The sequence below is a fragment of the Erinaceus europaeus genome, chromosome 13 (genome assembly GCF_950295315.1).
Source record: "Erinaceus europaeus chromosome 13, mEriEur2.1, whole genome shotgun sequence".
Lineage (NCBI taxonomy): Eukaryota > Metazoa > Chordata > Mammalia > Eulipotyphla > Erinaceidae > Erinaceus > Erinaceus europaeus.
In genome coordinates, this window is record NC_080174.1 from 48,136,524 (window position 1) to 48,155,587 (window position 19,064).

At 42.1% G+C, this 19,064-nt stretch overlaps 1 protein-coding gene, 1 non-coding gene and 1 pseudogene across 2 annotated transcripts in view; 2 read left to right on the forward strand and 1 right to left on the reverse strand.

Moving 5' to 3' along the window:
• Nucleotides 1–654: 654 nt before the first annotated feature.
• Nucleotides 655–1,877, reverse strand: LOC103128073 (protein zyg-11 homolog A-like; annotated as a pseudogene).
• The window catches only part of LOC132542372 (transmembrane protein 39B-like), a 32,928-nt gene continuing 15,739 nt past the window's right edge, over nucleotides 1,876–19,064 (forward strand). Inside the window, exons 1-3 of the mRNA XM_060204944.1 lie at nucleotides 1,876–1,884; nucleotides 2,185–2,236; nucleotides 5,233–5,359. Of these exons, the coding sequence (XP_060060927.1) occupies nucleotides 1,876–1,884; nucleotides 2,185–2,236; nucleotides 5,233–5,359 (188 nt within the window). The remainder of the gene's footprint in view (nucleotides 1,885–2,184; nucleotides 2,237–5,232; nucleotides 5,360–19,064) is intronic.
• On the forward strand, nucleotides 14,842–14,947 carry LOC132532493 (U6 spliceosomal RNA). The gene has a single exon (XR_009544447.1). It is a non-coding gene; the product is annotated as a U6 spliceosomal RNA (small nuclear RNA).

Here is a 19,064-nt window from a genome sequence, read left to right on the forward strand (position 1 = left end):
CCAGAGCTGAGCAGTGCTCTGGTAAAATAAAATAAATAAATAAATAAATAATAAATAAATAAATAAATAAATATTTTTTAAGTGGTATCAGTCATATAGATTCATTGCTTTAATAATTTTATGTAGCTGTCAATAGGTGAAAAACAAAAGCGTTTTGTGTTATAAAGACTTTCGTACAAGTACAGGGGAGTAATTTGCCCTCCCAAAGCTTGGTCTCCTTACCTATATAAAAGAATGACTAAGTACAAAACAACATGTTGACACAGTTGCTACACAGGAAGTACTGTGCATATGTCTGTACGTGTCACTATTCAGTTACAATGGGAGACATGGAGGCCAAAGCTGTACCTTGCTTAAGGTTGCATTTCCACTACTTACCACACAGTAGGTACACAATGAGTACTGTCAAGATCAGGAACTTGCATGCCTTTATAGCTTTTTAATACCTAGTACAAATTCTGATATACAACAAAAGCTTACTACTCTCTTCTGAACAAATGGAACATACTTCTTTCAGGCAAAAACCATCAGGTCAGGAAAATAGCTCCCCTGGGGGAGTGCTGGATTTGTAATGCCTAAGGTTCCCAGGTCAATCCTGGTGGCACATAAACCAGAGCGAAGCTCTGGACTCTCCCATGTGGAACAGTCTCTTTCATAATATGTAATGGATCCTTTTCTTTTTAATTCTCAGAAGATAGCTCATCCCCTAAAACATAGGCCTTACCATGCCTGAAACCAGCTTGGGTTTAAGGCCCAGTGCCACATGAAAGCACCATGGACAATAATGGAGGCGCTCCGTGGATGGTGGAGCAGTGCTGTATTATTGTCTCTCTTTCTCTCACTCAAAAAGAGAATGAAGTATAGAAAATTGGACCAGCAAGGCTGTGTGGTGGTAGCAAACATATACAAAGCCCTGAGTTTTAGCACTGCTGCATTGAACAGAAAGGAAAATAACCAGCCCTCGAACCTTCCTTAGTAGTAAAGACATCAGAATAACCAGCATTTGTGGCCAGCAGTCCCACAAACTGCAGCTTGGGCCGCTGCTGAATAACCAGTTCTACAGCTTCATCAGTGATGGCACTGGCCCCCGAGATATCTATCCACAGGGGACAGGGTATTCGGCAGAATAGCCTCCTACTGCAGCAGATGAAAAGCAAGCTCTGATCTGAGTTTCCCGTGGTCAGAAATATCAAGGTGAAGCAGACATTTAAGTTCCCTCATTACATGGAGAATCTTTGATTTAGTCATGGTCAGGCATTTCAGAGAGTTCATTGTGCAAGATTTGAGTTGATCTTTACAGGTAAGGAGAGCAGAGATGTTAGTGACCAAAATACTGGAGATATCCAAGCTTTCTAGTCTTGGTAACTGAGCAACAGTAGCCAAATCTTCGCTATAAAAAGGAACATCGAAAACACTTAGAACTCGAAGGCCAGTGAGCTGACCAATGAAGAGAAGTCTTGAATCTTGAGGAGTGCTTGCTGAATCCAAAAGGAGACACTGGAGGTTTTGCTGGATCCAACTACTGCTGCACAGCCCACTTAGGATATCTGAGATGCAGAGGTCATTGTGCACTTCAGTAGCCTCCAGTTCAGTGAGTTGATGATGGCAGAAGGCTTTTTACGAATACAGCAGTAGAGATTTTAGCTTTCTGAATATTGACCAGTTTCAGTTTCATTTGGTTGCCTTGGAAAATACTTGCTGCTCTATCAGTTAGCTTGCCTATAACAGAGCAAGAACCAGTTTGGATTAACAAATAAACTGGCAACAATGGCAATGAACTAAGGCAGATGCTACGAACAGTAATGACTACACTCACTGCTTAGTCCATGCACTCACTGCTTAGTCAGTCCATGCTCTTCATTCCAATTACCTAACATGCTCTTTGTAATACTATGAAGGGACTTTGTTATATGACAAAACTAAAGCTTAAAGATATTAACCGTTCAATGTCAAAATAGGTGGCAGAGTCAGGAACTAAAAGTCAGATTTTTACTGCAGTACCCACACTTTGAAATTCCACAGTAATGTTGTCCACAGCGAGGGGGAACAAAAGATGAAAATAAATAGGTGTGAGGTAGGGAGAAGAGGGGCGGGTTTTCTGGGTTGACAGCTGTGTGTAGGCGAGGCTTCTGGGTTGTGGACTTGAAGTGGGTGCAGAGTTTCTGAAGAGAGAGAGGGGCACAGGCATGGGCAGAACTTGGGCACGATGGTGCTTGTGTAGGACTTTCCGAGCCAGGTATGATAGTGTGTGAGCAGAGCTTTGGTGCTGGGGTCTGAGCTCCGAGACAAGAGCTTCTTGGAGAATTTAAAAAGATTTATTCATTTATTTACTTACTTATTATTGGACAGAGACAAATTGAGAGGGGAGGTGAAGAAAGAGAGAGACAGAGACACACCTGCAACACTACATCACCACTGCAGGTGGGGATCAGGGGCTTGAACCGGGGCCCTTGCTCACTGTAATGTGTGCTCTTAACCAGGTGCACCACCACCTAGCCCCATTATTTATTTATTTATTTATTTATTGAATGGAGACAGAGATTGAGAGGGGATATTGAGTTCTTAGAGGTTTGTGGGAAAAGCTTCTGAACTACAGCTAAGTAAGGTAAAGGAGTGAGTTGGGAGAGCTGCTGTGAAGAGGTATGAATATGACTGTACTTTTGACTGTGACTGGGGTGTTACCATAGGACCTTTGTGTAGGACACACACACACACACACACACACACACACACACACGTATGTATCGGGTACAGACAGGGTAATCCAGGGGGGAAGATAGGGAAGGAGAGGTAAAGGGAGTCACCTGTAGCAATGCTTCACCACTTGGGAAGAAGCTTCTCCCTGCAGGTGGGAGCTGAGGGCTTGAACACAGGTCCTTGCACATACTAAAGTGCCCTCAACCAGGTGCATCACCTTTCAGCCAATCCTTTGTGTAGGGCTTTTGTAAGTGAGGGGTCTGGGAGCTCGGACTAGACTGCTGAGCTTAGGAAAGTAGGTTGTGGGTGCAGCTTTGCGGCCCGCAATCACAGCATTCTCTCAGAGCCCACTGTATGGCCTTATTCTGAGTCCTGATCATGAGTTACCAGGGTGGCCATTGTGCAGGTTTACATCCTGGAGGGAAAAACTGTCTCATGGGTAACTAGAATATTATGTATCAAGATTGTGCCTACAGAAAAAAAAAAAGATTTATTATTTATTTTTTTACCAGAGCACTGCTCAGCTCTGGTTTACGATGGTGTGGGTGATTGAATCTGGGACTTCAGAGCCTCAGGCATGAGAGTCTCTTTACAGAACCATTATGCTGTCTACTCGTGCCCAGAAATTTGTTTCTTTTAAAGATATTTATTTGTTTTTTGCCTCCAGGGTTATCACTGGGGCTTAGTGATGACACTATGAATCCACTGCTCCTGGTGGCAATTTATCATTTTTATTTTTTGATTGGATAGGACAGAGAAAAATTGAAGGGAGGGGAAGATGGAGCCAGACAGAGAGACAGAAACAGAGACACCTGCAGACCTGCTTCACCGCTTGTGAAGCGACTCCTTTGCAAGTGAGGGGCCAGGGCCTCGAACTGGGATCCTTGCATTTTGTGCTATGTGTGTTTAACCAGGTAAACCTTCTGGCCCCCTACTTATTTATTATTTGATAGAGACAGACAGAAATTGAGAGGGGATGGGGAGATAGAGGAGACAGAGAAAGAGAGAGACAGACACTCGCAGCCCTGCTTCCTCACTTGTGAAGCTTTCCCCCTGCAGGTGAGGACCAAGGGCTTGAACCTAGGTCCTTGTGGCCTGTAATGTATGTGCTTAACCACGTGTGCCACCACCTGGACCCCCTCTACAGAAATTTGTAGTATCAAAAAGTCACTCTGTACACCAGAGCTTAGTACCAAGACCCAGAGAAACTACCTGTGGTTCACATTGTTAGCTGAGTTTCTCAGTATGTGTAAAATTCACCTTGCTGGATTCATTCATAGTAGTGAAAAAGATAAGATTATTGACTTCACTGACTTTCCATTCTGTAGGAAAGACAGAGATAGCTCACCTGGTAGGGGACATGCACCTTGCCTTGTGCAGGACTGGAGGTCAAGCCTTAGCACCATATGGGAATGCTACAGCACAAGCAGAAGTTCTCATGCTGCATGCGTTCCCCCCCACACACACATATATTGTGAAAAAAGTAAGTCAGGAACATTGGAGGTGCACATGTGCAAGGCCTCAGCACCTCCCCCCACTCCCCTCCACACACAGTTAACAAATGAAGTTTAATGTCTGAGAGCAAATTGCTGTGGGGAGGGGAATAGTGGTGGGGCAGCCACTTTAATAGTGGTAGTCAGAAAGAAGAAAAAAAAGAGGGGAAAACAGTGGCTATACCAGGTAGAAATAGTAATAAGTGTAACTTAACTTTGGAAGAGAGGTCAGCAGCCTGGAAATGGTGCAGTGGCTAAAGCACTGGGCTTACATGCATGAGGTCCTGAGTTCAGTCCCCAAAGTGGCATTCACATGTACCAGAGAAATGGTCAGGTTTCTTTTCCATCTCTCTCTCTCTCTCTCTCTCTCTCTCTCTCTCTCTCGCTCTCTCTCCCTCATATTTGATAAATAAAATACATTTAAAAGAGAAAAGGAGTGGTCCAGGAGGTGGTGCAGTGGCTAAAGCACTAGACTCTCAAGCATGAGGTCCTGAGTTCAGTCCCCTGCAGCACATGTACCACAGTGATATCTGGTTCTTTCTTTCTCTCCTATCTTTCTCATCAATAAATAAATTAATAAAATATTTTTTATAAAAAGGAAAAAGGAGAAAAAGAGATACCAGTTTGCTTAAAGCATGGAGGTAGAAGCAGAGAACGATAAGAAATGAAGTGGGAGAGATAGCAGCTAGAGGGGCCAGAGGTGGTGGTGCACCTGGTTGAACACACATGTTAGAATGTGCAAGGACCCAGGTTCGAGCCCCCAGTCCCTCCTGCAGGGGAGAAATTTTACAGGCGGTGAAGCAGTACTGCAGGTGTCTCTTTTTCTCTTTCCCTTTCTATCACCCCCTTCCCTCTCGAATTCTGACCGTCTCTATCCAATAAATAAATAAAGATACTAATTTTAAAAAAGAGATGGCAGCTAGATGATAAGTCTGTAGGAGGAAGAAGTGATAAGAAGAGACCAAGTAACTGGTAACCAGTACCATTGATGTACTGATATATTCCTCTGGCTTGAAAAGCGACCTTATGTTGATCCCCACAGGAGGACGAAGAGGTCCCAATAGGACATCCTACTGTCGGAACCCTCTCTGTGAGCCAGGACCCTCAGGAGGCTCTGGTGGGGGCCACACCTCCAGTGCATCAGTCACCAGTGTTCGTTCCCGTGCCAGGTAAACCACCTCTCTGTCTCTTGCCCTTCATGATGGGTTGGTTCATGGGGCCAATGTGGACAGATCTCTCCTTTACTAGACTCTTTTATTTTATTTTTTCAAATATTTATTTATTCCCTTATATTGCCCTTGTTGTAGTAGTTATTGTTGTAGTTATTCTTGGTGTCGTCGTTGTTGGATAGTACAGAGAGAAATGGAGAGAGGAGGGGAAGACAGAGGGGGAGAGAAAGATAGACACCTGCTTCACTGCCTGTGAAGTGACTCCCCTGCAGGTGGGGAGCCAGGGTCTCGAACCAGGATCCTTGCGCTGTTCCTTGCGCTTTGTGCCATGTTCGCTTAGCCCACTGCGCCACCGCCAGACTCCCTACCAGACTCTTAAGATATGATATTCCAGTTACCAAATGGGGGCTTTAAGATCAGTGAGCCCCAGAAAAGGTCCAGAGGGTGGTTACTTGAACAAGTGCAATAGAACATAGTCAGTCCAAAGGCCTGGACTTACCTTCAACTGTGAGATGGACCTAATTATTCCTTCCTTTCTGAAGAGTGTTGGAAAGCCGGAAGACGATTAGAACTAGGAAAAGTGGACCCTATCCAAGGGTTCCAGGACTGGGGGAAGTAGGGGCTCTATAGTGGAGATGTGAGGTTTCTGCTGTCTTAGGGTTCAAAAAGACAACCGATGGTTAATGTTATCATCACATTATTTGGTAATTGGGTTAACTTTGAAAAGTCCTTTTGTTAGGGTTTGCTGTACAGTATCCAGTATCTTTTATATAGCTGTGCTATTGGATGCTTCTATTCTACTTGGTCTAGGCTTTTGAGAGAGTCCGCATATCAAATACACAGCCTATATATTAAAAAGATTCAGTTTGTGTTTTGAAAAACTTTGAGACATACAGTTGATTTTTCCCCCTCATATTAATTAACTACTGATTTATATGTCTAATTTTGCTAGGAGTGTACATTAACACCATTCCCACCATCAAAAGACTGTGACCCATCCCTCCCACCCACTCCCACCCCCCACTGGCCCAGGAAGCTACATGTCTACCCCTCACCACAGGGTTTTTACTTTGGTGCCCTACTTACAATTTGATCAGGTCCTGCTTTTAGTTTCCCTTTCATATCTTCTTAGTCAGCTTCTGTTGATGAGTAGGATCATCCCATACTCATCTTTATCTTTATGACTTAGCTCACTTAACATAATTCCTTCTAGCTCTGTCCAAGATGGGTCAGAGAAGGTGGGTTCATTGTTCTTGATAGCTACATAGTATTCCACTGTGTATATATACCACAGCTTTCTCAATCACTAATCTGTTGTTGGGCACCTGGATTGATGCCAGGTTTTAGCTATTATGAATTGTGCTGCTATGAACATAGGAGTACACACCTCTTTTTGGTTGGGTGTTATGGAGTCCTTGGGGTATAAACCAGGAGAGGAATTACTGGATCATATGGAAGGTCCATGTCTAGCCTTCTGAGAGTTTTCCAGACTGCTCTCCACAGAGGCTGTACCAATTTTGCATTCCCACCAGCAATGTAAAAGGGTTCCTCTGTCCCCACATCCTCTCCAGCATTTGTTGCTGCTGTCCTTTTTGATGTATGCCATTCTTACAGGAGTGAGGTGGTATCTTAGTATTGTCTTAATTTGCATTTCTCTGACAATCAGTGACCTAGAGCAGTTTCTCATATGTTTGTTAGCCTTTTGGATCTCCTCTGCAGTGAATGTTTTGTTCATGTCCTCTGCCCATTTTTGGATGGGGTCATTTGCTATTTTGGTGCTAGTTTGCTGAGCTCTTTATATATTTTGGTAATTAGTTTCTTGTCTGATGTCTGGCATGTGAAGATCTTCTCCCATTCTGTGAGGGGTCTCTCTGTTTATTTAATAGTTTCTTTGGATGTGCAGAAGCTTTTCAATTTGATGTAGTCCCATTGGTTTGTTTCTGCTCTAGTCTTCCTTGCAATTGGGTTTGATTCATCAAAGATGTCCTTGAGGTGTAGGTGTGAAAGTGTTTTACCAATGTTTTCCTCTAAGTATTTGATTGTTTCTGGTCTGACACCTAGGTCTTTGATCTATTTGGAGTTGATTTTTGTTTCTGGTGAGATAAGGTGGTTCAGTTTCATTCTTCTGCATGTTACAACCCAGTTTTCCCAGCACCATTTATTGAAGAGAGCCTCCTTTTTCCATTTAATACTTTGGGCCCCCTTATCAAAGATTAGATGCCCATAGGTGTTGGGATTTATTTCTGGGCTTCAATTCTGTTCCACTGGTCTGTGTGCCTATTTTTGTTCCAGTACCATGCTGTTTTGATGATGATGGCTTTATAATATAGTTTAAGCTCTGGGAGTGTGATGTCTCCATTTCTGTTTCTTTTCCTCAAGATGGTTTTGGCAATTCTAGGTGTTTTCAGGTTCCAGATAAATGATTGTAGTGTTTGTTCTATTCTCTTAAAGAAGCTTGGTGGAACTTTGATGGGTATTGCATTAAATTTTTATATGGCTCTGGGGAGAAAATTCATTTTGATGATATTTATTCTTCCAATCCATGAGCATGGGATATCTTTCCATTTCTTGGTATCAGTTTCTATTTCCTTGAGTAGCGATTCATAGTTTCAGCATACAAGTCTTTCACTTCTTTGGTCACCTTTTTCCTAGATATTTGATTGATTTTGCTGAAACAGTAAGTGGGAGTGATTTCTGGATGTCTTTTTCAGATTTAGTGTTTGCATAAAGAAATGCCACTGATTTTTGTACATTGATTTTGTAGCCTGATACCTTGCTATATTGCCTAATAACTTCCAGTAATTTTCTGCTGGATTCTTTAGGTCTTTCTATGTGTACTATCATATCATCTGCAAATAGTGAGAGCTTGACTTCTTCCCTTCCAATCTGTATTCCTTTGATTTCTTTCTCTTGCCTGATTGCTATGGCAAGAACTTCCAATACTATGTTGAAGAGTAATGGTGACAGTGGACAGCCCTGTCTAGTCCCCAATCTGAGGGGGAATGCTTTAAGCTTCTCTCCGTTGAGTATGATGTTGGCTGTAGGTTTGCTATATATAGACTCCACTATCTTGAGGAATTTCCCATCTATTCCCATTTTTTGTAGAGTTTTGAGCATGAATGGGTGTTGGATCTTGTCAAAGGCTTTCTCTGCATCTATTGAAATAATCATGTGGTTTTTGGCTTTGCTTTTATTGATGTGGTGAATGACACTGATTGACTTACGGATGTTGAAGCAGCCTTGCATTCCTGGGATGAATCGCACTTGGTCGTGATGAACAATCCTTTTGATATGTTGCTGTATCCGGTTGGCCAAGATCTTGTTTAATATTTTGGCATCTATGCTCATCAGAGATATCGGTCTGTAGTTTTCCTTTTTTGTTCTGTCCCTATCAGCTTTTGGTATCAGGGTGATGTTGGCTTCATAGAAGGTAGAAGGGAGTATACCTGTTTCTTCAGTCTTATGGAATAGCTTATAAGTATGGGTATTAACTGTTTCCTGAAAGTTTTGTAGAATTCGTTTGTGAAGCCATCTGGTCCAGGACTTTTGTTGTTGGGGAGATTCTTAATAACGGTTTCAATTTCTTTGTCTGTGATTGGTGCATTTAGATTTTGTAGTTCTTCTTGGTTCAGTTTTGGAAGGGCATATGTTTCTAGGAATTGTTCCATTTCTTCCAGATTCTCTAGCTTGGTGGCATATAGTTCTTTATAGAAGTTTCACAGGATTTTTTGGATTTCTGTGGTGTCAGTTGTGATATCTCCTCCATCAATCTTTTGTATGGTTCTTTTATTTTCGATGTGGTTTATTTCTGCTCTAACTATAGTGATTTCTGTCCTTCTGGTTGCTTTAGGGTTCCTTTGTTCCTCTTCCTCTAAGTCCTTGAGGTGTACAGTAAGGTCGTTCATTTGAGCTTCTTCTTGGTGTTTAATATGTGATTGTATGGCTATAAGTTTCCCTCTCAGTACTGCTTTAGTTGTGTCCCAAATATTTTGATAGGTTGTGTCTTCATTTTCATTTGTTTCCAGGAACATTTGAATTTCCTGCTTGAGTGAGTCTCGGACCCAGTGGTTCTTAAGGAGTATGTTGTTTAGTTTCCAAATTCTGTGACTTCTAATAATTTTCTGTTTGTTGTTAAATGTTAGTTTTACTCCACTGTGGTCTGAGAAGATACTTGGGATGATTTCATTGCTCTTGAATTTATTGATTCTGTCTTTGTGGCCTAACATGTGATCTATCCTTGAGTATGTGTTATGTGGATTTGAAAAGAAGGTGTATTCCAGTTTTTTGGGGTGGAGGAGTCTGAAAATATCCAAGAGGTCTAGTCTGTCAATCTCTTCATTCAATTCTCTTGTATCTTTATTGGTTCTCTGCTTTGTTGGTCTGTCTAAGTGTGAGAGTGGGGTATTGAAGTCTCCCAGTATTATTGTATTACTATTGATGTATTTTTGAAATTCTTTCAGTAGGTGCTTAATGTATTTAGATGGTCCCTCATTGGGTGCATATATGTTAATAATTGTTAAGTCTTCTTGGCTGATAGATCCTCTAATCATTATGTAATGTTCTTGCCTATCTTTTATTACTTTATTTAATTTAAAATCTATCGTGTCTGAGATGAGAATGGTTGTTCCTGCCCTTTTTTGTGGTCCGTTAGCCTGTATGATAGTTTTCCATCCTGTCACTTTAAGTCTGTGTTTATCTTGTTGTGACAGATGGGATTCTTGCAAGCAGCATATGGTTGGGTTATGTTTTCTGATCCATCCCCCCACCCTGTGCCTTTTGATGGGTGAGTTTAAGCCATTGACGTTTATTGATATTATGGATTTAATGTATTGTAGTGCCATTGTTCAAAAAAATTGTTTGCTCTTATATATTGCAAGTATTATAGTGATGTTCTTGTTTATAAGAGGTCTTTTAGAACCTCTTTAAGGGCTGGCTTGGTGATGGTTGCCTCCTTTAACTGTTGTTTGTCTAAGAAGGTTTTGATCCATCCATCTAGTTTGAATGAAACTCTAGCAGGATATATTATCCTTGGTTGAAACCCTTTTTCATTCAGGGCTTGATAGATATCTTGCCATTCCCTTCTGGCTTTTAGAGTTTGAGTGGAGAAGTCTACAGATAATCTATGGGTTTTCCCTTGTATGTGACTTTTTGTTTCTCTCTTGCAGACTTCAGGATCCTTTCTTTATCCTTACTTCTTCTCATTGTGACTATGATGTGTCTTGGTGTCTTCAGGTCTGGGTTGATTCTGCTTGGGACTCTCTGGGCCTCTTGAATCTTGATGTCCTTTCTGTTATTCAGGTCTGGGAAGTTTTCTTCTATTATTTCCTCTAGAATGTTTGCTTCCCCTTCCTCTCTTTCTTCCTCTGGCAGGCCAATTATACGAATGTTACTTCTTTTGAGATCATCCCATATGTCTCTGTTGTTGTTTTCAGTGTCTCTCAATCTCTTTTTAAGCTCTTTCACCTCTTTCTTTGTTTTCTCTAACTCATCCTCTGTCTGACTAATCCTGTTTTCTGCTTCTGTTAGTCTGCTTTCCCTTGCCTCAGCTTCTTTCTTCATTACAGCTATTTCAGCTTTCAGTTCTCTAATTGCCTCAAGATAATCAGTATTTTCCTTGTTGGTCTCAACTGTTGTTTCCCTAATACTGCCATTCCTTTCCTTCAATGTTGTTTTCATTTCTGTGATTAATAAGTTTATTATTGCTTGCATACTTTTCTTATCTATGGTTACTTCTGGCTGATTTGTAGTTTCTTCTGGACTCCTGTCTTCATTCATTGGAGTAGCAGTTTTATTTGTTTTTGATCTACCCATTTTTTTGATTTATGTGTTTCTTTTTTATGCTCTGTTGTTCCGCAGTTGTTGTGTCTTGAGTACAAGTAACACTGTACGAAATACCTTTATGACAATTGCACTCACCAACCTCAGGAATTACAGTAGCAACTGAAGCAATATTGAAGTAGTTTAATCATTACCAGTTAGCCAAACAATTTCTCCAGTCTGTGAAAAAATAGTAACCAAATCCCAGTGAAGAAAGAGAAAAGAAAGAAAGGATAGCAAGAATAGACAGTTATGCAAATCTACTATCCACTGTATACTCTAGGGGTAACAAGAGGGGAAAGGGAACTAGAGCAGAGATACACACATAGAGAGTCCACTCTGAGTCCGATTTCTTCCCCCAAATAATTCACAAATTCAGAAAGGCAAAGAAGAAGGAAGAAGTATATGACAAGATTAAAAAAAAGAGAGAGAGAGAGACAAGAGAGAGAAAAGGGAAAAGATAAGAAAAAGAGCTGTAATTAAAGAGCAGTGAAAGGAAATTCCCAAATGTGTATCAGTGAATTCAAAAAAGCACACTGTTTGGTGGTGTGGGGGCTTGGGGCTGTGACTTTGGAAGCTGTAGGATTAAGGAAGAAAGGATGACAAGAATGAGAAAAAGAAAAAGAAAAATAGAGAAAGAGAGAGAAAAAAAAAGAAAAAGATAAGAAAAAGAACAGTCATAAAAGGGCAGTGAAAGGAAAGGGTTTTTTTTTAAGTATTTATTTTTAATTATTTAATTAGCTTGCGGGGTGAGGTGGGGGGCTTGGCTACTAAGAAAGAAAAAAGGCCAGAGGTTTCAGAAGCATATAGACTTAGAATTAATGATACTCCCTGGTGGGACAGGAATTTGGTAAAGAAAAGGAGCTCCTAGCAGGGAATCCTGCTAGGAGCTGGTCCCCAGGGACTTGTTATGGGAGGGGGCAGGGAAGGAGGTATGCTTGAAAATTAAAATGAAGAAAAAAAATTTTTCCCCTTTTTTTCCCTACTCTAATTCTTAACCCAAATTGAGTTATAGTCACTCCCTTGGTGTCACCGTTAGGACCCCTTATTGGCTGGCCTGCTAAAGGCAGAAAATCCTACCGTTTCCAGGAGATGTGGTCAGAGCTCAGCTACTAGCAGCTTCTCAGTCCGCCATCTTCCGGAAACCCTCCCCCCCAAGCTTTTTTAAAGGATTTCTCAAAAATGAAAACTAGCTCCAAGTCCTTTTGATCCAATGAGAGCTGTACTCAAGATGTCCTCGCATCTGCCCTCAGGGTCGCAGTGGTCCCTGGAGACTCCCAAGAGAAAGCCCCCGAGCTACAGTGCTCCCTCCTGGTCCTCTGCCAGCCGCCCAGCAGCGCTCTGCAACCGGCCAAGGAGCCGACTTCCTTGGGTGAGGACAGTGCCTGGCGCACGCGCCTTGCTCGCGCCGCCTGGGAAGTCTGGAGCAGCCCACTCGCTAGTCTGCACCACCTCTACTCTAATTCTTAACCCAAATTAAGTTATAGTCACCTCCTTGGTGTCACTGCTAGGACCACTTATTGACTGGCCTACTAAAGGCAGAAAATCCTACCGTTTCCAGCAGATGTGATCAGAGCTCAAGCCACTAGCAGCTTCTCAGTCCGCCATCTTCCGGGAACCCCTGTTATATATTTTTATCTCCAATTCTTCTCCCTGCCCTTTTTCTGCTTATGTCTCTGTCTCTTTGCCCCTCTGACTTTCTTCTCTTTCTCTCTGTCTTTAGGAAAAGATTTCAGGAGTCAGGCTGTAGCGCAGTGGGTTAAGCGCAGGTGGCGCAAAGCACAAGGACCGGCATAAAGATCCCGGTTTGAGCCCCGGCTCCCCACCTGCAGGGGAGTCACTTCAAAGGCAGTGAAGCAGGTCTGCAGGTGTCTATCTTTCTCTCTCCTCCTGTCTTCCCCTCCTCTCTCCATTTATCTCTGTTCTGTACAACAACAACAACAATAATAACTACAACAATAAAAACAACAAGGGCAACAAAAGGGAATAAATAAATAAAAATAAATATTTTTAAAAAAGAAAAGATTTCAACTTCATCTTTCAACTTTATATTGAGATTTTTTCAGCAGTCATATTTTTCATCTCGAAGGCCTCTTTCTGGTGTTTGGGTTGTTCTCAGAGCATTCTGTGCTTGTTTAAATTTTTTTATATTTATTTATTTATTCCCTTTTGTTGCCCTTGTTGTTTTATTGTTGTAGTTATTGTTGTTGTTGGATAGGACAGAGAGAAATGGAGAGAGGAGGAGAAGCTAGAGAGGGGGAGAGAAAGACAGACACCTGCAGACTGGCTTCACTGCCTGTGAAGCAACTCCCCTGCAGGTGAGGATCCAGGGGCTCGAACCGGGATCCTTCTGCCAGTCCTTGTGCTTTGAGCCAAGTGTGCTTAACCCACTGCGCTACTGCCCAACTCCCGCTTGTTTAAATTTTGTCTCATATTCTCTCAATGTTGCCTCTCTGCTGGAGGCTCGCTTTTTCTGTTTATGATGCTAATTTTTTAAATTTGTTGATAAGTCTACTTTTATTAATGTCAGGGTAATAGTTTTCTAATTTACTAGTTTTCACAAGTAAATTCTCTTTTTCTTTCCCTATGGTCCTATTCCCCTATCATTTACCCCCTGGGAGTATAGACCAAAATTCTTTATGGGATGCAGAAGGTGGAAGGTCTGGTGGCTTCTTTAATTGGTTTCTTCTCTGGACATGGGTGTTGGTAGGTCAAGCCATAACCCCAATCTATTTCTGTCTTTCCCATGTGGATGCTAATTTTCTAAGTACAGTTACCTTCTTTGGTTACCCATTTATATTTAAAAATGAAGGAATAAATTCTTTCTTTCTACCATTATATATATGTGAGTGGGGAATCTGACTGAGTTTAAGTATGTGGGCAGAACACATTGACTGGCAGAATTTGCTCTAGGGTAGATGGTTAAGATAATAGTTGTGCGATCCAGGAGGTGCTACAGTGGATAAAGCACTGGACTATCAAGTATGAGGCCTCAAGTTGAATCCCTAGCAGCATATGTACCAGAGTGATGTCTGGTTCTTTCTTTCTCTCCTCCTATCTTTCTCATTCATACAGAAATAAAATGTTAAAAAAATAAAAGATGATAGTTGTTGGGCTGTGGGCCTCAATAGCTAAAAAAGCAGTTGGTAGCGTGGGGGGTATAGCATGATGGTTATGCAAAGAGACTTTGATGCCTGAGGCTCTCAAGTCCCAGGTTCAATCCCCTACACCACTATAAGCCAGAGCTAAGCAGTACTCTGGTTAAAAATAAAAAATAAAAAAAAGCAGTTGGCAAGGACCTAGTGTTACTCGAGAGGTCACCATTAGGTAACTCAGTCCTCTTCAGTTTCTTTAAAGATTCATCCTTTAGGGAGTAGGGTGGTAGTAGAGCAGGTTAAGCTCACGTGCCGCAAAGCAAAGCACTAGGAAGGATCCCAGTTTGAGGCCCCTGCTCCCACCTGCAAGGGAGTCGCTTCACAGGCCTTGAAGCAGGTCTGCAGGTGTCTATCTTTCTCTCCCTCTCTGTCTTCCCCTCCTCTCTCCATTTCTCTCTGTCCTATCCAACAACAAGACAATAGTAATAACAATAAGAACTACAACAATAAATCAACAAGGGCAACAAAAGGGAATAAATAAATATTTTAAAGAAAAGATTCCAGCCTTAAGTGCTCGCTTTGGCAGCACATATACTAAAATTGAAACAATACAGAGAAGATTAACATGGTCCATGCACAAGGATGATATAAAATTTGTGAAGTGTTCCATATTTTTATTTCCAGTAAAATCATACACCCTTAAAAAAAAAAGAATAATCCTTCAGGGGAGGTTTGTGAAGCTGTAGAAGAACAAAAGAACTAATTCTTATGAGTTAATAAAAATCTTTGAGAGGCCGGGTGGTGGTTCACCTGATTGAACACATGTATTACAGTGCGCAAGGACCCGGGTTCGAGCCCCTGGTCCACATCTGCAAGGGGAAAGCTTTACTAGTGGTGAAGCAGAGTTGCAAGTGTCTCTCTGACTCTCTTCCTCTCTGTCACCCCCTTCCCTTTTGATTTCTGTTTGTCTATCCAATAAAAAATAAAAATCTTTGATCTCATCTGTTTAGCACCGATTCTCACTTCTGCCTTCCATCAGATATACCCAACCCAGTTTAAATTGGATCATTTCTTGAGCCACCTTGGACAGCCCTCTCATAGCATATTGTAGACCTTCTTCCCCAGTTAGTGATTTCTAGATGCCTGCACTTAACTGTGAACTAGACTGGTTGGAATTGAGATGTGCCGAAAGAGGGCCAGGTGGTGGCACAGCTGATTGATCGCACACATTACACTGCGCGTTCAAATCTCTGGTCTCCACTTGCAGGGGGAAAGCTTTGTGAGTGGTGAAGCAGGGCTGCAGATGACGCTGTTTCTTTCCCTCTCTGTTTCTCCCTTCCCCTCTCAATTTCTCTTTAACTCAATCCAATAATAATTAAATAAAAATACTAAAAATTTTGGTCCGGGAGGTGGCACAGTAGATAAAGCATTGGACTCTCAAGCATGAGGTCCTGAGTTCAATCCCTGGCAGCACAGGTACCAGAGTGATGTCTGGCTCTTTCTCTCTCCTCCTATGGTTCTCACTAATAAATAAATGAAATCTAAAAAAAAAAAGTTATTAAAAATTTACAAAATAGATTAAAAATATATATGTTAAAAATAAATAAAAAGAGATGTACCCTAAATGTAAATTATCCGCTGGACTTGGACTTAGTACAAAAAATAGTAAGGTGGCTGGGCAGTAGCTCAGTGGGTTCAGTGCATGTGGTGTGAATTGCAGGGTCTAGGGTAAGGAACTTCATTCGAGTCCCTGGCTCCCACCTGCAGGAGGGGGTCACTTCACAGGCAGTGAAGTAGGTCTGCAGGTGTCTAACATTCTCTCCCTGTCTCTATCATCCCCTCCTCTCTCAATTTCCCTCTGTTCTATCCAACAGTAATGATAGCAATAACAACAATAATAATAACAACAAAGACAACAAAAGGGAAAAAATAGCTTCCAGGAGCAGTGGATTCGTAGTGCAGGCACCAAGTTCCAGCAATAACCCTGGAGGGGAAAAAAAAAAAGTAAATCGATATATATATAAAAAATAGAAAGTGTAGGGGATTGGGCGGTGGCACAGTGGGTTAAGCGCATGTGGGTTAAGCGCATGTAACACAAAGCACAAGGACCGGTGTAAGGATCCCAGTTTGAGCCCCCGGCTCCCCACCTGCAGGGGAGTCACTTCACAGGCAGTGAAGTAGGTCTGCAGGTGTCTAACATTCTCTCCCTGTCTCTATCATCCCCTCCTCTCTCAATTTCCCTTTGTTCTATCCAACAATAATGATAGCAATAACAACAATAATAATAACAACAAAGACAACAAAAGGGAAAAAATAGCTTCCAGGAGCAGTGGATTCGTTGTGCAGGCACCAAGTTCCAGCAATAACCCTGGAGGGGAAAAAAAAAAAAAGTAAATCAATATATATATAAAAAATAGAAAGTGTAGGGGATTGGGCGGTGGCACAGTGGGTTAAGCGCATGTGGGTTAAGCGCATGTAGCACAAAGCACAAGGACCAGTGTAAGGATCCCAGTTTGAGCCCCCGGCTCCCCACCTGCAGGGGAGTCACTTCACAGGCAGTGAAGCAGGTCTGCAGGTGTCTATCTTTCTCTCCCCCTCTCTGTCTTCCCCTCCTCTCTCCATTTCTCTCTGTCCTATCCAACAACGAACAACATCAACAATGGTAATAATAATAACCACAACGAGGCTACAACAACAAGGGCAACAAAAGAGGGAAAAAATGGCCTCCAGGAGCGGTGGATTCATGGTGCAGGCACTGAGCCCAGCAATAACCCTGGAGGAAAAAAAAAGAAAAAAGAAAATTTCTCTCATAAAGAAAAAAAAAGTGTGGTCTGGGAGGTGGCACAATGGATAAAGTGTTGGACTCTCGATTATGAAGTCCTAAGTTCAGTCCCCAGCAGCACATGTACCAGAGTGATGTCTGGTTCTTTCTCTCTCCTATCCCTCTCATTAATAAATAAATAAAATATTTTTTAAAAAGTAAGTAAGGTTTTTCATTAATAATGGCTAATGAGTGGTCTGGGAGGTGAATAAAACACTGGACTCTCAAGCACAAGGTCCCTAGTTCAATCCCTGGCAGCACGTGTACCAGAGTGATGTCTGGTTCTTTCTCTCTCCTATCTTTCTCATTAATAAATAAGTAAATATTTAAAAAATAATAATGGTTAAATGATTAGGCGATAACATATTTGATTAAATAAATTAATTTTATCTCTTGTCAGTGTGACTACAAGAAATAAATATGTATGTGACTGACTTCTGTTGAATAGCACTGTTCTAGATGATGGCTTCTCATCTGTCACCATGTGTCCATCTGCTTCCTAAATTTGTCAAAATTGGGAGGCAGGCAGGTTAAGCGCACGGGGCGCAAAGTGCAAGGACTGGTGTAAGGATCACAGTTCAAGCCCCTGGCTCCCCACCTGCAGGGGAGTTGCTTCACAAACGGTGAAGCAGGTCTGCAGGGGTCTTTATTTCTTTTTTTAATTTTATTTATTTATTTATTCCTTTTGTTGCCCTTGTTGTTTTGTTGTTGTAGTTATTATTGATGTCATTGTTGTTGGATAGGACAGAGAGAAATAGAGAGAGGAGGGGAAGACGGGGAGAGAAAGACAGACACCTGCAGACCTGCTTCACCACCTGTGAAGTGACTCCCCTGCAGGTGGGGAGCCGGGGGCTCGAACGGGAATTCTTCCACTGGTCCTTGTGCTTAGCACCACCTGCGCTTAACCCGCCAAGCTACTGCCGGACTCCCTGGTGTCTATCTTTCTCTCCCCCTCTCTGTCTTCCCTCCTCTCTTCATTTCTCTCTGTCCTATCCAACAAGGATGACATCAATAACTATAATAAGTACAACAATAAAACAACAAGGGCAACAAAAGGGAATAAATAAATAAATTAAAAGATTTTATATTTCTTTGTTTTCTTGCTTGTTTGCTTTCCTCTCTTTTATTATTATTATTTAAAGTATTTGTTTATTAATGTGAGATGAAGAGAAAGAATCAGACATCACTGTGGTACATGTGCTGCCAGGAATTGAACCTGATACCTCCTGCTTGAGAATTCAGTGCTTATCCTCTGCGCCACCTCCTGGACTAGAACACTGCCGAGATAGCCTGAGGGTACTTCTTCCCGAGCTAGTGCTCTCTGGGTTGGAGAGAACTCAACTGGAGCCGATCTAGGCTGCTGCATGGGAGAGGGATCAGGAACTCGTGCCGCACTAACTTCCCAGGAGATACACTCTGGAACTCTCGGAACCGGAAAGCAATTTCCAAGTGTCTTTAATCAGAAGAGCAGCTGTTTTTATACTCTCCAAGTAGGGTGGAAACAGGATGTGACATAGAGAGGGTGGAGCGAAAGGGGAGTGGTAGAAAATCAGGGTGTGACAAGGAGAGGGGGCAGAGCAGGCGAGAATTCTACCACAGAACCACCAAAACCCTGGAGGAAGGGTGGTGCTTAGTGATTTATGTAAATTGACCGCAGCCTTGAGTGGGATCAAACCAATGCCATACAGGCATGCCGGTGCTTAGTTAAGCAGGATTAGAGACAGAAGGGGGGGGAGCTGGCATACTACCCAACAGTTATAGTTATTATTATTGTTGTGATTGATGTCTTTGCTATTGGATAGGACAAAGAGAAATGGAGAGAGATGAGGAAGACAGAGGGGGAGAGAAAGACAGACACCTACAGACTTGCCTCACCACTAGTGAAGCGACTCCCTTGCAGGTGGGGAGCTGGGGGCTAGAACCGAGATCCTTACGTCGGTCCTTGAGCTTTGCGCCACATGCGCTTAACCCA